The 14,744-nt window shown below is 40.2% G+C and overlaps 1 protein-coding gene across 1 annotated transcript in view; it reads right to left on the bottom strand.

The window, feature by feature from the left end:
* The window catches only part of BRWD1 (bromodomain and WD repeat domain containing 1), a 126,570-nt gene that overhangs the window by 7,831 nt on the left and 103,995 nt on the right, over positions 1-14,744 (bottom strand). The window contains exons 37-40 of the mRNA XM_043593587.1: positions 11,927-12,093; positions 6,048-6,274; positions 3,630-3,794; positions 912-1,823 (exon numbers count right to left, since the gene is read on the bottom strand). Coding sequence (XP_043449522.1) covers positions 912-1,823; positions 3,630-3,794; positions 6,048-6,274; positions 11,927-12,093 — 1,471 coding nt within the window. The remainder of the gene's footprint in view (positions 1-911; positions 1,824-3,629; positions 3,795-6,047; positions 6,275-11,926; positions 12,094-14,744) is intronic.

Here is a 14,744-nt window from a genome sequence, read left to right as displayed (position 1 = left end):
CAACTGAAGTCCAGAATTCCTACTAACTCGGAAGGAGGACGGCAGTGAATGCGCAGGGCTCTCACGTTAGAGCAGGGACCTGGGGTCCAGCCTCAGCACCGGCACGAGCAGAACACATTCCCATCAGTGACCACCCCCCCCCCACCCCGCAATCGACATACACCAACAGCGGACACTAAAATACTTTCTTTACATGAGCTCAGACTAAACTCTACCAGCGCCCTAAGGTATGCAAACCCATCACCGACTCTCAGCCTCTGAAACTTTTTCCACTTCACAAGTTCCAATCACACCAAATACCTTTCATCTTAGCTTTGGCTGCCTCCCGTTCAATGTTTCATCAATCCCCACTTACCAAGAGCACAATTTTACATCAGCGAGTGGTTTTCACCTCTCCCGGCTGCAGAGTCGCCCTGAGTAAAATGGGCAACAGCACTACATAGCTCATAAAAGACACAGGGACTGAACTAGTGAACAAACGTCCAGCAGAGACACCAATCTCCTGATCCGAAGAAAGGCCGGGCTGCTGCGGCTGTTCTTACTTCCACATCGCTTCCAAACAAACAGTCCGGCCCTCTCTCCTCACCTTCAGAAACGGGCAACGCCACAGCTTGTAAATGTGCTGCCTCTGCTTTTCCAATACCCATGGCCAACACAAGCAGTGAAATCTTTACTCTGAAAGAGCTGTGAAGGCCAAGGCCACCTGCTACATGAACTAAACGTGCTGGACAACCAGTTGTGCATGCACACGGGACATAGGGGTGCAGGGAAAAGGCTGCTGGAGAATGCCTGGGGCAGACACAAAACAACTGGCAAAGGGAAGTTTCGTGGGAAACAGACACAACGTGTGCTATAGAAGAGAAGGGCAGTGAGGGCACACCAAGGAGCCAAGGCTCCATGTTTTGAATTACCTCTCACAAAACTGTTGGGTTTTTCTTTTGTTTTGTCATCATCTGATTCCAAATCGGTCTCAGATACATGATCTGAGAAACACTGGGACCCAGCAATTGGTTCACGCTTCAAACCCCCTCTGATCGGGTTGGTGTCCATTTCATGACATCGGCCATCTTCTCGATCTCGCTGTTCAGATTCGGAGTCCTCAGAATCACTGAAGATCTTTGCTTTTTTAAGGAAAGTAAGATTCTTGCGACCTGTGTTGTACTTTCTACCAGCATACTTTCCCGGTTCGGAATCTGCTTCTTCCTCTTCCTCGGAGATGCTTTTTGCCCTAAGTTTCTGCCCAGAGGTTGACGGACCAGCAGTTCTGTTCTGTACATTATCTGAATCGTGACTTTGACAGTCTTCCTCAGAAGACTCTATCTTAAGAAATTTTGTTTTAGAAGTTGCCAGAGTATGAGACTTGTAACCATTGGCCTGCCAATTTTTTCGGGCTACTCGTAAGTCACTTTCTGACTCTGAATCCCCATTTTCAGATTCATTCACAGTATTCTGGGCAGCATGAGAATTGGACAGTGGTGATGGTCGATTGTGATCTTTTAGCTCCTCTTCTTCAATTTCTGACTTTAAGCTCTGATCATCTTCAGAATTGTGTAATAACTTTTTTCTAGCCACAGCAGAAGCATTACGGTGAGGCAGCTTCCGGCCAGAACAGACACTTTCAGAGCTAGAGTTCTCCTCGACGTCGCTCATCAGCTTGATCTTATTGGCAGCCACAGCAGCACACTTTCGTAGCACTTTCCGGTTATTTCCAGCCCTGGCTTTTAGGCTCTCACCAGCCTCCACTGAATTATTATCAGAGTCACTTAAATAGACTCTCTTTCGAGTGGCTTTTCTGCCACATCCATTTTCTAAAGAAACTGGACCTAGAAATAAAGTAGCAATAAGATTAGAAAGGTCTTCCTTATTTCAACATTTTGCGATGAATTTATTAGTTTAGAACTGGTGTTCCCTATTTTTTAATGCCAAAACAGGTTTCCTTTCTAAACCTACAAAGTCCTAAATCTGGAACAGAACAGAGAGCCCAGAAATAAACCCATGCACATATGGCCAATTAATTTACAACAAAGAGGTAAGAATATACAATGGGGGAAAGGACAGTCTCTTCAACAGTGTTGGGAAAACTGAACAGCCACATGCAAAAGAATAAAGCAACATTACTATGTTACACCATACACAAAAGTTAACACAAAATGGATCAAAGACTTCAACGTAAGACCTGAAACATAAACCTCCTAGAAGAAAACACAGGCCTGGTAAATAAGCTCCTTGACGTTGATCTTACCGATGGTTTTTTTGGATCGGACACAAAAATTAGAGGCAACAAAACCAAAAATAAACAAATGGGACTACATCAAACTAAAAGCTTCTGCAAGGCCAAAGAAATCATCAATAAGATAAAAAGGCAACTTACTGATGTGCAAATCATGTGATTAGGAGTTAATTATCCAAAATACTTATTTTTTAGATGTTCATATATATGTGTGCGTGTGTGTATACACACACACACACACACACACACACACACACACATTTTTGAGAGAAAAGACAGAGAGAAAGAGCATGAGGAGAGAGAGAGGGAGACACAGAATCTGAAGCAGGCTCCAGGCTCTGAGTGTGGAGCCCAACAAGGGACCCAAACCCACGAAGCTGTGAGATCATGACCTTGGATGCCTGACCAACTGAGCCATCCAGGTACCTCAAAATATCCAAACTATTTAAAGAACTCATACAATAGCAAAAAACAATCGATTAAAAAGTGGACAGAGGCTCTGAGTAGACATTTTTTAAAATACAGCATATAAATGGTCAACAGGAGCATGGAAAGATGTTCAATATCACCATTCAGGCACTGTCAATGCAGCACCTGATGCAGGGCTTGAACTTACAGACCGTGAGATCATGACCGGAGCTGAAGAGTCGGATGCTTAACAGACTGAGCCACCCAAGCGCCCCACTCAAGCACTAATTTAAAAAGATATATGCACCCCAATTTCACTGCAGTGGTATCTACAAAAGCCAAGACACGGAAACGACCTAAGCACCCATTAATGGATGAACAGAAAAGAAGATGTGGTTTATCTATACAATGGAACATTATTCAGTCATAAAAAGGAGTAGAATCCTGACGTCTGTAACAACATACAGGGACCTTGAAGGTGTAAACGCTCAGCAAAATAAGTCAACAGAGAAAGATGGATACTGTATGATTTTATTTCTATGTGGAATCTACAAACCAAAAAACCAAGCTCACTGATACAGAGAACAGACTGGTGGGGGGAAGGGAGGTCAAAAGGTACAAACTTCCAGTTATAAGTCATAGGGATGTAATGTACAACATGATGCCCGTAGTTAGTAATATTCTGTTGCATATTTGAAAGTTGCTAAGAGTAAATCTTGAGTCCTCATTACGAGAAATAAAAATTTTTATAACTATGTATAGTGACTGATAGTAACTATACTTATTGTGATCATTTTGTAGTATATACAAATATTAAATTATGTTCTACACCTAAAATATGTTATACGTCAATTATATACCAATTTTCAAAAAATCTAAAGAAGACATTTAATCATATGTAGATGCCTTAAAACAATAAGTCATTCCATGCTTAGCTTATGGATTCTCTTGATAAACATTCCTCCAAAGTACCAACCACTGAGTCTCTTACCAGTTTTCCTTTGAGCAGCTCTGGTTCTGGTCACCCGGAGATTACTGCTTCTGGCCAGCCCACTACGTAAGGAAGATTCCCGAGGTCTTGAACTCTCTTTGCTTTCCTCTGAACTATTTGAAGCTGAAGATGAAGAGGTACCTAGGGAATCTTCCATTTCACTTTCTAAGAAAAATAAAGCATCAACAGTTCATCACATACATTCTATCTTCGCAGACACAAACGGTCCTATTTCATAACAACAAGCTAAAAGCAGATTCTCAAGATACTCAAGAGAGATTATAATTGTAAAAACTGTTTCAAAGAACAGCTCATAGGGACGCCTAGGTGGCTCAGTTGGTTAAGGTCCAACTCTTGATCTCGGCTCAGGTCATGATCTCACAGTTCATGAGTTCAAGCCCTACATCAGGCTTGGTGCTGACATCATAGATCCTGCTTGGGATTCTGTCTCTCCCTCTCTCTGCCCCTTCCCCAGTCTCTCCCCCTCTCTCAAAAGTAACTAAAAAAAAAAAAAAAAAAAAGCCCATAAATGTTTGGTATTAAAAGGTACATAGACAGCATTCCAAATCAAGTTTGTTCTATTATTTCTTTTTTCTTTTTGTTTTTAGTTTTTTTTTAATGTTTGTTTATTTTTGAGAGAGACAGAGACAGAATGCGAGTGGGTTAGGGGCAGAGAGAGAGGGAGACACAGAAGCAGAAGCAGGCTCCAGGCTCTGAGCTATCAGCACAGAGCCCGACACGGGGCTCGAACTCATGAACCATGAGATCATGACCTGAGCTGAAGTTGGACGCTCAACCGACTGAGCCACCCAGGCGCCCCTATTATTTCTGAAAGTAACATATTAATCCTGGGTTGGATTCAGAAAATACAGTTTGTATATTTGATAAACAAATTTGCATCTAAGAATGTAATCAGCCCCCCTCCACTTCCTGCTGTCCTATGAAACATGTACTTCCTGTAGGTCCTGTAGGAAGAACGGCCACTTTAAGTCCCGCGTGTCAGGGGACAGACTTTCGAGCCTTTCGCAGGTAAGCCCCATAACCGTGAAGCGATACCACATGCTTTCAGCTCAAGAAGGGTCATTTTTACATGTGCCACCATAAAGGGGGGAGGGAGGTAGACGAAACAAGATAAACAATTTAAACAGTACAGGTCATTCCTTCCTACCACTCCACTGAATGAGTGCATGCTCCAGTGGGAGGCACCGCACAGGACACCCAAGTGTCCCATTCCTTTGTCCCCTCTGTTCTTACACACGTGTCACGGGATGAAAGCTTCATGGAAATGAGTGGGAGCAGGTTGCCAAAAGCCAAAATTTTGCTCCACAATACGACCCAACTCCGCGTTAAAGACGGTGGCTGCGATAGAAGGACGCCAGTCCCCAGGCTGTGTCTCTTCCTCTGAAACTGCTCTGCTGGTTTGCCACAGACTACTCCTGTTCTGTTCCACTCCACTCCCCAGCACGCCGACTCACTTTCCAGACTCTCCCTCTTCCCCGCGTACAACTGCCGAATGGACTAATGTTCCTGAAACAATTCATCATGTGATTTCCTTACTCATCAAGAGACCCAACTAGGGCATCCAAACGCTTCTGCAAGGCTTGCCAGTCTGTCTAATATGTGGCTGCTTTTTACCCCCCCTTTGATCCTATTATTTTACATTATAGTAGTAATTACCACACTACCATTGCAAGCTGCCAAAACCACTCATGGCAACCGGGAAGCATTCGCATACCACAGCCTCACTCCCACGATGCTAACAAAGGGTGAGGATCCGCAGTAGTTGTATTACCAAAGAGCAAGAACATAAACGGTATAGAATTTACTAGGCCTTCCATGTAAACACACATGATTACCATGCCTTTTTTTTTTTTTTTTTAATTTAAAGAAAAACCACCGGAAGTATACTTGGCACACAAAGTATGATATTTGGGGCGCCTGGGTGGCTCAGTCGGTTGAGCGTCCAACTTCGGCTCAGGACACGATCTCACGGTTTGCGAGTTCGAGCCCCGCATCGGGCTCTGCGCTAACAGCTCGGAGCCTGGAGCCTGCTTCGGATTCTGTGTCTCCTTGTCTCTCTGCCCCTCCCAAACTTGTGCTCTGTCTATGTCTCTCAATAAATAAATGTAAAAAAAAAAAAAAAAAAAAAATTCGAAGTATGGTATTTGTATCCCATTTTTTACGATTTAAAAGATTCAAATTTGCACAGAATATGGCTGCACCATTTGCAAAGAACAGCACTTATCAAACATATTTTAACCATTCCCCGTTTGTTACTTTTGACTCTTCCACTGAATTGTAGGTTTCTTATATGTCAAGGCCAGTCTTCTTCATTCTCTCCTCTGAACCTGGAGTAACTAGCCGTGCTGCCGTGCTACTTGAGTGCTAGACAATTAAAGAACGATGTTCACGTCTTACCAGATAACGTGGAGCCATTTTTCAGAGTGACAGTCCTAAGTCTTCTCATTCTTTCTGACGATCCTGTCGAATCTGAGGAGTCCCCAGAAGTCACGCCCGAAGAGACACTAGCACCTGTCTTACGGCCTGCAGAATAGGCACCCCTACTGGAGGGAGAGTGGGCAGGAGAACCCACCAATTCAGGAATTACTTTTGTCTGAGATTTTAACCGCTTCTGTTTGATATTTCTGGTCAAAGATATGAACAAAGGAAACAAAATTTAATTAAACAGGGAATGCCTGAATAAAAGTGTATTACTACTTAACCTGAGAAAAATTTTATGATCAAAACATTGAAATATTCATTGTTAACATCTTATTCTGACGTGGATTACTATGGATATCCTTACTCTAAGTTTGACATCATTTTGTTCCAAACTGAAGTAACGAACAAATGACCCAAGTTACAGAGTAGAAAATCATACTGAATACCTTAAATTCTTTGGATTAAATGCTAAGAGGAGCCAACATTTATGTAATACACGCATTCATTCATATTACAAATCTGAGTCTCAATAAGAAACAACTTTCTCTCTGGTCTATTTACATATATAGACATATACGTGTAACAGTATATAAGAGGAGAAATCAACAAAATCTAACCAGAAAGAACAGAGGCCAAAAAAAGATCAGAACAAGCTAGTTTTTTCTAAGACCCATCTGTTTACTTCTAAGTAGCAGTTCACTGTGTTTGACCCCTGAGCCATGGATTATCAAGAAAAAGAGTGGAAGTTTAGGACAAGACAGCCTTTTGTTTTAAATTACAGATCTGGGTAATATTCATGTTGAGTAATCCTATTTTCCTTTAAAACAAAAAGATAAAAGAGCTTTGTATTTAAGGCACCTGAGCTTAAAGATAACCACAACGTTCTTTAAAGCAGTAATTGTTTATCATAATCAAGAAATTTCAAGTTTTACAGCAAAATGTTAACTTCTAGAAATAAGTCCGAAAAAGACAGATGTCATGTTTTCACTCATATGTGGAATTTGAGAAACTTAACAGAAGACTATAGGGGAAGGGAAGGAAAAATAAGTTACAAACAGAGAGGAGGCAAACCATAAGAGACTCTTAAATACAGAGAACAAACTGAGGGTTGCTGAGGTGGGGGGATGGAGAGAGAGCAGGAAAACGGGAGATGGCATTGAGGAGGGCACTTGTTGGGATGAGCACTGGGTGTTGTATGTAAGTGATGAATCACAGGAACCTACTCCCAAAGCTAAGACCATGCTGTATACACTGTAAGTTAGCTAACTTGACAACAGATTAAAACATAAAAAATAAGAGGCGCCTGGGTGGCTCAGTCAGTCGAGCGTCTGACTTCGGCTCAGATCATGATCTCGGGGTCTTTGAGTTTGAGCCCCGCATCGGGCTCTGTGCTGACAGCTCAGAGCCGGGAGCCTGCTTCGGATTCTGTGTCTCCCTCTCTCTCTGCCCCTCCCCCGCTCATGCTCTGTCTCTCTCTCTCTCAAAAATAAACATTAAAAAAATTTTTTTTAATAATAAAAAATAAAATAAAAAGTAAAAACTAAAACAACAAAAAACTCAAAATATTAATTTCTATTAATATCAACTGGAAGGCAGACCAATGAATACAAAAGAAAACAATCACATGCTTATACTCATCATAAACTTCCTTTTAAACAGAAGACAAAATGATAAATATCTCAGGAGTAAAACTGTTCCCTTTTTTTATCCTATGTCCTTCTTTACTGTTAAACTCTTTATTGTTCAAAGAGAAAGAGCTTTTTTTTTTTTTAAATAATTAAACAAAAAAATTAAAAACTCCTAAAATAACAGAAAAACCCAAACTGGGGGGACATTTTAGAAAATAAATGACCCATACTCTCCAAAAATGTCAATTAAGAAGACAAAGGTAGAAAATAAAATTCCTGATTAAAACAGACTAAAGAGGAGTGCTTGGGTAGCTCAATCAATTAAGCGACCTACTCTTGATTTCAGCTCAGGTCATGATCCCACGGTTTGTGAGTTCAAGCCCCACTGTCAGGCTCTAGGTTCACAGCACAGAGCCTGCTTGGGATTCTCTTCCTCCCTCTCTCTCTCTGCCCCTCCCCCACTCATGTTGTCAGTCAATCAATCAATATTCAAAAAAACCAAAACAAAAAAACAGAGACACCTGGGTGGCTCAGTTGGTTAAGTGCCTAGCTCTGGATTTAGGCTCAGGTCATGATCTCACAGTTCTTGAGTTTGAGCACAGAGCCTGCCTGAGATTCTCTCTCTCCCCCTTTCTCTCTGTCCCTCCCCCACTTGTGCACATGCAAGCACTCTCTTCTCAAAATAAACTTAAAGTATAATAATAATGATGATGATGAAACAGACTAAAAAGGAGTGCCTGGCTGGCTCAGTCAGTAGAACATGTGACTTGATCTCAGGGTCATGAGTTTGAGCCCTATGCTGGGCACAGAGATTACTTAAAAACTAAATAAAAATAAAAAATAAGATTGGCTGATGATTAAATGAGCTAATGTTTAAAAAAAAAAAAAACCCAAAAACAGAGACTAAAGAGACCATGAACTATATGCAACACAAGATCCTCACTTGGGTGTAGATTAGAAAAAAAATTTGTTCTAAGGACATTATTAGGTCAACTGTAGAAATACAATAAGATGTGGTTAGAACCTTATTTTTAGCAAATCCACACCAAATATTTAGGGGTAAAGGAGCAAGGTGTCAGATATATTCTTTTGAATGACTGAGAAGAAAAACACACAACAAAAAGATAAAGCAACAATAAAGCATATGTGACGTACTATGAAAAATTGGTGAGTCCAGGTAAAGTATAAAGGAGTTCTTTGAATTATTCTTCAACTTCTCTGTAATTCTGAAATTATTTCAAAATTAAAAGTTCAAAAAAAAAAAAAAAAAAGAGGCAGGGAGGACTCACATAGTACCTCTTAACATATGCCCCCAAATTACGGACTGTAAAGCAGCTGAACGGGCCGAACTCATTTCCCTAAGGCTAAGGAGCACGTCTGCCCGGTTCAGTGCAGTTCTGCTGTCCTAAACACTGGGGCAGGGATGCAAGGAGGACTTTGGCAAATCCTCTCACCCAAAACGCAAAGATAAAACTGGCAAAATCATCCAAAACAATCATTTCGCAACCCTGGAAAGTAATCAAAGGCCTTTATTAAAAAAGGCCTTTATTAAAAAAGCCTTTATTCTAGAATCTAAGGAAATTCTGAATCTAAGGAAAAACTTTACTGGAGTTTTGGTATTTTAACTCGGGGCTCCTCCCAGTCACACACACCCCAACTCTGTGGCACAGCCCTGAGGACCAGGATGAGGAGGCGGAAGGAGCTGGCCTGACTTGAGAGCTTCACCAAACAGCACTAAACTCACTGCTGGAAATCCAGCCAGGCCGACCACGTAGCAGCCCAAGCCTGTGAAACCGGTCAGAGCAACAGAGTTCAGCCACAAAATTTAAAGGAGAGCTACAGAATGAGACAGTCACAGGAGTCTTTGAAAAGCTCCAAAATCATCCTGGGGATGTGGAAGGTTCCACAAATACTCAAGAAAGACTGGGGAGAGCCCTGTTATCCAGTCGTCCCTGGATTACCTTGAGATTCTCATGCCTGGAAAAATATAGGCAGAAAGTGAACTTGGCCTCACTTCACACAAAGGCCTCCTTCAGAAAAGGGTGGAGGGCTTACTTGATGGGTTTAAGCACAAATTCTGACCACTGCGCTGTGGCAAGTCAGGGAAGACACCCAGGAACACAGCCCCCCCCCCCCCCCCGACCACCACCAAATTTTTTTTTTTTTTTTTTTTTTTAATTTTAAGGGGCACCTGGGTGGCTCAGTTGGTTGAGCATCCGACTCTTGATTTCAGTTCAGGTCATGATCCCAGGGTCTTGGGATCAAGCCCCGTGTCAGGCTCCACAATGAGTGTGGAACCTGCTTAAGATTCTTTGTCTCTCTCTCTCAGAAAAAATAAAATAAAATTTTAAAAAGCAGATTTCAGTGCCTTACCACTGCGGGAAAGACAAACTACAGAACTGGTCTAAGGTAACTCACTAAACAAAACCAGCAACAAGTATCATCACAGAGGGACAAGAATCAGAGTCTAGAGTTTCTACAATATGTTAACAAACAGCGACAAGAAAACCAGATTACTAAGTTTGTCCCACTTCCAACAAAACAGTACAAGACATACCAAGAATCAAGGAAGTTTGCCCATACACAGGCAAAAATGCACTCAATGGAAACTGTCTCTGAAAGGACCCAGATGCTGAGCTAAATCCACCATTATAAACACATTTGAAGAACCAAATAAAATCATGTTTACAGAATTAAAGAAAAGCACGAGGACAGAAAATATCAGTAGAGACACAGAAATTACAAAAAACCAACCAGAGATTCTGGAGTTGGAAAGCACAGTAACTGACATAAACATTCACAAGATAGGCCCAACAGTAGACGTGAGCTGGTATGAGCTGGTATAAGAATCAGTGGACTTGGTAGGTCAATAAATTATTATCCCATCTGAAGAACAGAAAGAGAAGGGGGAAAAATGAAGAGAGCCTCAGAGGCCTGTGGGAGACCATCCATCATATCAACATCTGTATAATGGCAGCCCACAAATGAGAGGAAAGGGGCAGAAAAAAATTGAGTAATGGCTGGAAACCACCCAGATTTTATGAAAAACAGTCTTCTACAAAGCTGGAAAAATTCCTACACACATCAAAGTCAGCTGCAAAATGCAGACAGAGAACTGTGAGAGCAGCAAGAGAAAAACCATTCCACATGGACGCGCGAGGGAACCTCAGCGGCACCGAGAGCTGACTTCTCATCAGAAACAACAGAGTTTGGCAGGCAGTGGGAGAGATGCTGGGAGGAAAACAAAACACGGTCAACTAAGAATTCTATGTCCAGCAAAATTAGTCCAAAAGGAAAACTGTCAGAATTAACTACTAGCACATCTGCCTTACAAGAAACACAAAAGGATCTCAAGCTGACAAGAAAGGACACCAGAGGGTAACTCAAACCCACACAAAGAAATAAGAACCACTGGGAAAGGTAATTTACATAGGTAAATATAAATAACAGTGTCAGTGATGTTTTTATTCTTTCCTTAACCGATTTGAAAGAAAACTAGACAAAACAAAGATGTAATCTGACGACAAGAGCACAAAATGGAAGGGAGGGAGCTAAACGAGAACAAGCTTATGAGATTTAAATACTATTGATCTGAAGGAGATGGTTCTGAACGGAGATGCAGAGCACGGTCCCCAAAACATGCATGAAGACACCCATCACGGACACGGTGCTTGTTCAAGACAAGCCTGGACACAGACGACACAGGGCGGACTCCACTTTCGCGCTGCAACACTGTGAGATACCTGGAAACCTGACAGTAACGGAGGCTACACAAAGATGACAGAATACAAATTAATATCAAATTCCTGACAGAGAATAAGTCCTGCATTTTATGTCTTCTTTATAACTAATCCTCAGAAACAATAGGGCACATCGTGCCTAATCGCTATTTCTCTTAACACAATCAAATGCTCGACACCCAAAGTAATCACTTTACTCTCTGCATTATTAAAAAAAAAAAAAAGTTCTTATGTAAATACATAAATGATACTTTAATCCTTAGTAAAATTTTAAAAATCTGTAATTTTCCTTAAATGCTTAAAAATTTACCTAATTACAAATTACACAATAGCTCTATATGCACACAGTATTTTCAAGCCATTAAAAAAAAAAAAAACAACTTTCGGAATATACAATACTCCTAATCATTGTAGAATAATAAAATTAAAGAAGTATCACAACCTGAAACTTTTTAAATTGCATACAAAACCTGAAATAAGCAATCACCTGATACTTCTGTTGGCCTGACTGACACGGTTACAATTTTGCCGTCTCTTGAACCTCTGGCTTCTTCGAAGTTTTTCATTGAATTTTTGACCAATTTTAAAATCAGAGGAGATTTTCTTCATTTTTTCTTCAAATAAGGCAGACAATCTCAAGGTCATACTGTAAATCTGCAAGAATATGAAAGCAAAACTAGAACTACAAAATATCTTGAAAAATACTTTCACAAAAAAGAGTATAATTGCAACCTATTACATCACTGTTATAGACAATAGCTGTTACTTATTTCATCCATCCCACCCTTCCTTCAATGACATCTGCCAGAAACACGCAGTACCAAACATATAACTCTCAGATGAAAAGAAAGTATTAAAGCAATTGTCTAGAATCCAGGACTTACTACAGTCTATAGGTCAATGGTTCTCAACCAGCTGTTCTCATTTTCACATTTACATATACAAATCCTAAAGATGTCCCCTTCTCCTAGTTAGATGTGGAGCTGGCTAGTTTTAGGATTGCTGTCTAGGCAGCAAGAGAGCAGTGTGTCCTTGGGGCAAGGAGACAAAGACACCTTCACCCCAGTCTCCAACTTGCAATCTGACCTCCTGTAAGGCCACTTAGATCTTAAGCATGGATTCCAGACCAAAGCCTATCTTGCCACAGGAGAAGAAAACAGGCCCCAGAACTGTAACAGATATGAAAGATGGTGTTTTAACAGCTTTGATAATTAAATAATACTAAATCTGTCAAAGAACCGCAACATGATATTCAGTGCTCCTATAAATAACTTTGGTACAGCTATGTATTTACAGGAAGTGCTCTTTACTCATTCACAATCATTCCTGAAAAGGAAGTATCAAAGTCTAACGTTCAATCATTCTGATGCACCAGGCAGCGGGGTGGAGAGACTTTAACATTAGAGACTCTTCAGAAAAAAGTGTGTGAGGAGCGCCTGGGTGGCTGAGTCAGTTAAGCATCCAACTTGATTTTGGCTCAGTTTATGAGCTCCCCATTCATGAACTTGATCCCTGCATCCAGCTCTGCACTGACACTGCAGGGCCTGCTTGGGAGTCTCTCTCTCAAAATAAATAAATAAACATTTAAAAAAATGTATTTTTTTAGGTATGTGAGCTATAGCAATTTCTTATACGCTTTATAAATATGTATGCACACACACATATATATACACAATACATGTGAAATTCAAAATGCCACTTCATCTGAAACGATCATTGACATTTCCAGTATTTTGTGTATACCTTACTCTTTCCCTTCAAATGTGAATTCTAACATTAGTCACCAATTTTAACAAGTGGCTTTATTTCCTTAATCATATTAAGTTTGAAATCTGATTCTCTTAAGAATCACTTTCATATTATTTTATGTCTTCTCGTTGGGTTTTATATAAAATTCAGTTAATACACTTGAGTTGAACATAAACATTGAACAAAAATGGGTGTTAAAATTATTAGCTATTCAAAATGAAAAAAGGCATGTATGAAAAAACCCCACAGTTAACATCATACACAATGGTGAAATATGGAAAATCTTCCCCCTGCGATCAGGAAAGAGACAAGGTTGCCTGCTTCCACCACTGCTATTCAATACTGTACTTTAAATCCTAGCCAGAACACTTAGACAAAAAAAAAAAAAAAAGACCAAAAGACCGAAAGACAGAAAGACAGAAAGAATATGAAGACAAAGCAAAAAAGAACATTCAGATTGTGAAGTTAGAAGTGAAACTACCGCCATTAGCAGATGGCGTGATCCATATTCATGGCAGCATTATTCATAAGAGCCAAAAAACAGAAACAATTCTCCATCATGACATGAATGGATAAACAAAATATTATATACCCATACAATGCAATATCATTCAGGCATAAAAAGGAATAAAGTTCTCATGCATGTTATAACACGGATGCACCTTTCAGAAATTCTGCTAAGTGAAAGGAGCCAGACACGAAAGGAGCCAGACACAAAAGGGCAAATGTTGTATGATCCCATGTATGAAATATCTAGAACAGACAAATGCATCCAGACAAAGTAGATGAGACATTTACCAAGGGCTAAGCGGGGAGTGAATGTAGAGTTACTCCTTCATGTTAGAGTTTCTGTTTGGGGTGATGAAAGAGTTTTAGGAAAATCAGTGATCGTTGAACATTGTGAATGTAATTAATGTCAATGAATCATACCCTTAAAAATGGTTAAAATAATAAAGCTTATGTTACATATATTTAACCGCAATTTTGAAACTCTGATAATATATAAAAATCCAATAAGTTGTACAGTTGATGATATATCTATCCTCAAATAGTATTTTACATAAAAGGCGAGGGAAAGCATGAATGAAATTTCTCTCTGGGAAGAAAGTCTCAATAACAGTGAATACGGACAATAGCATCAACTTGGAAAAATGTTGGACCGGATGCTAAACTGATTTAAAGTGATGTGAAATCTGCACATTGAATCCAAGGAAGCAGTTCTCAGATTGAGAAATAATTAACACAGGAGAGTCTGGGGATAATAAAGAGAAAGTGAAATTAAGGCAAAATGGTTACTTAGCAGCGATAGTTGCTGATCATAGACAAAGTGCTATAATATTAAGCAAGTGCTTTCTTTAGAGTCTTCTCAAATCATCCCTCTTTGTTAAACTACCAGCACACTGGCTACAAGGGTTTGTGATTATTCGTGAGAATTCACTGAGAGACTTATGTACACTTTTGTCTGTTCACTGTGCTTCAACAAGTTATGAGAAGTTATCCAACATGTAACATTTTAACACAACTTTAGGGGTGTACTCTCCACCTGTGTTCTCCAA

This window comes from Prionailurus bengalensis, chromosome C2 (genome assembly GCF_016509475.1).
Source record: "Prionailurus bengalensis isolate Pbe53 chromosome C2, Fcat_Pben_1.1_paternal_pri, whole genome shotgun sequence".
Taxonomy (NCBI): domain Eukaryota; kingdom Metazoa; phylum Chordata; class Mammalia; order Carnivora; family Felidae; genus Prionailurus; species Prionailurus bengalensis.
Note: the sequence above shows the minus strand (reverse complement) of the source record. Positions and strands in the feature narration are given on the sequence as shown.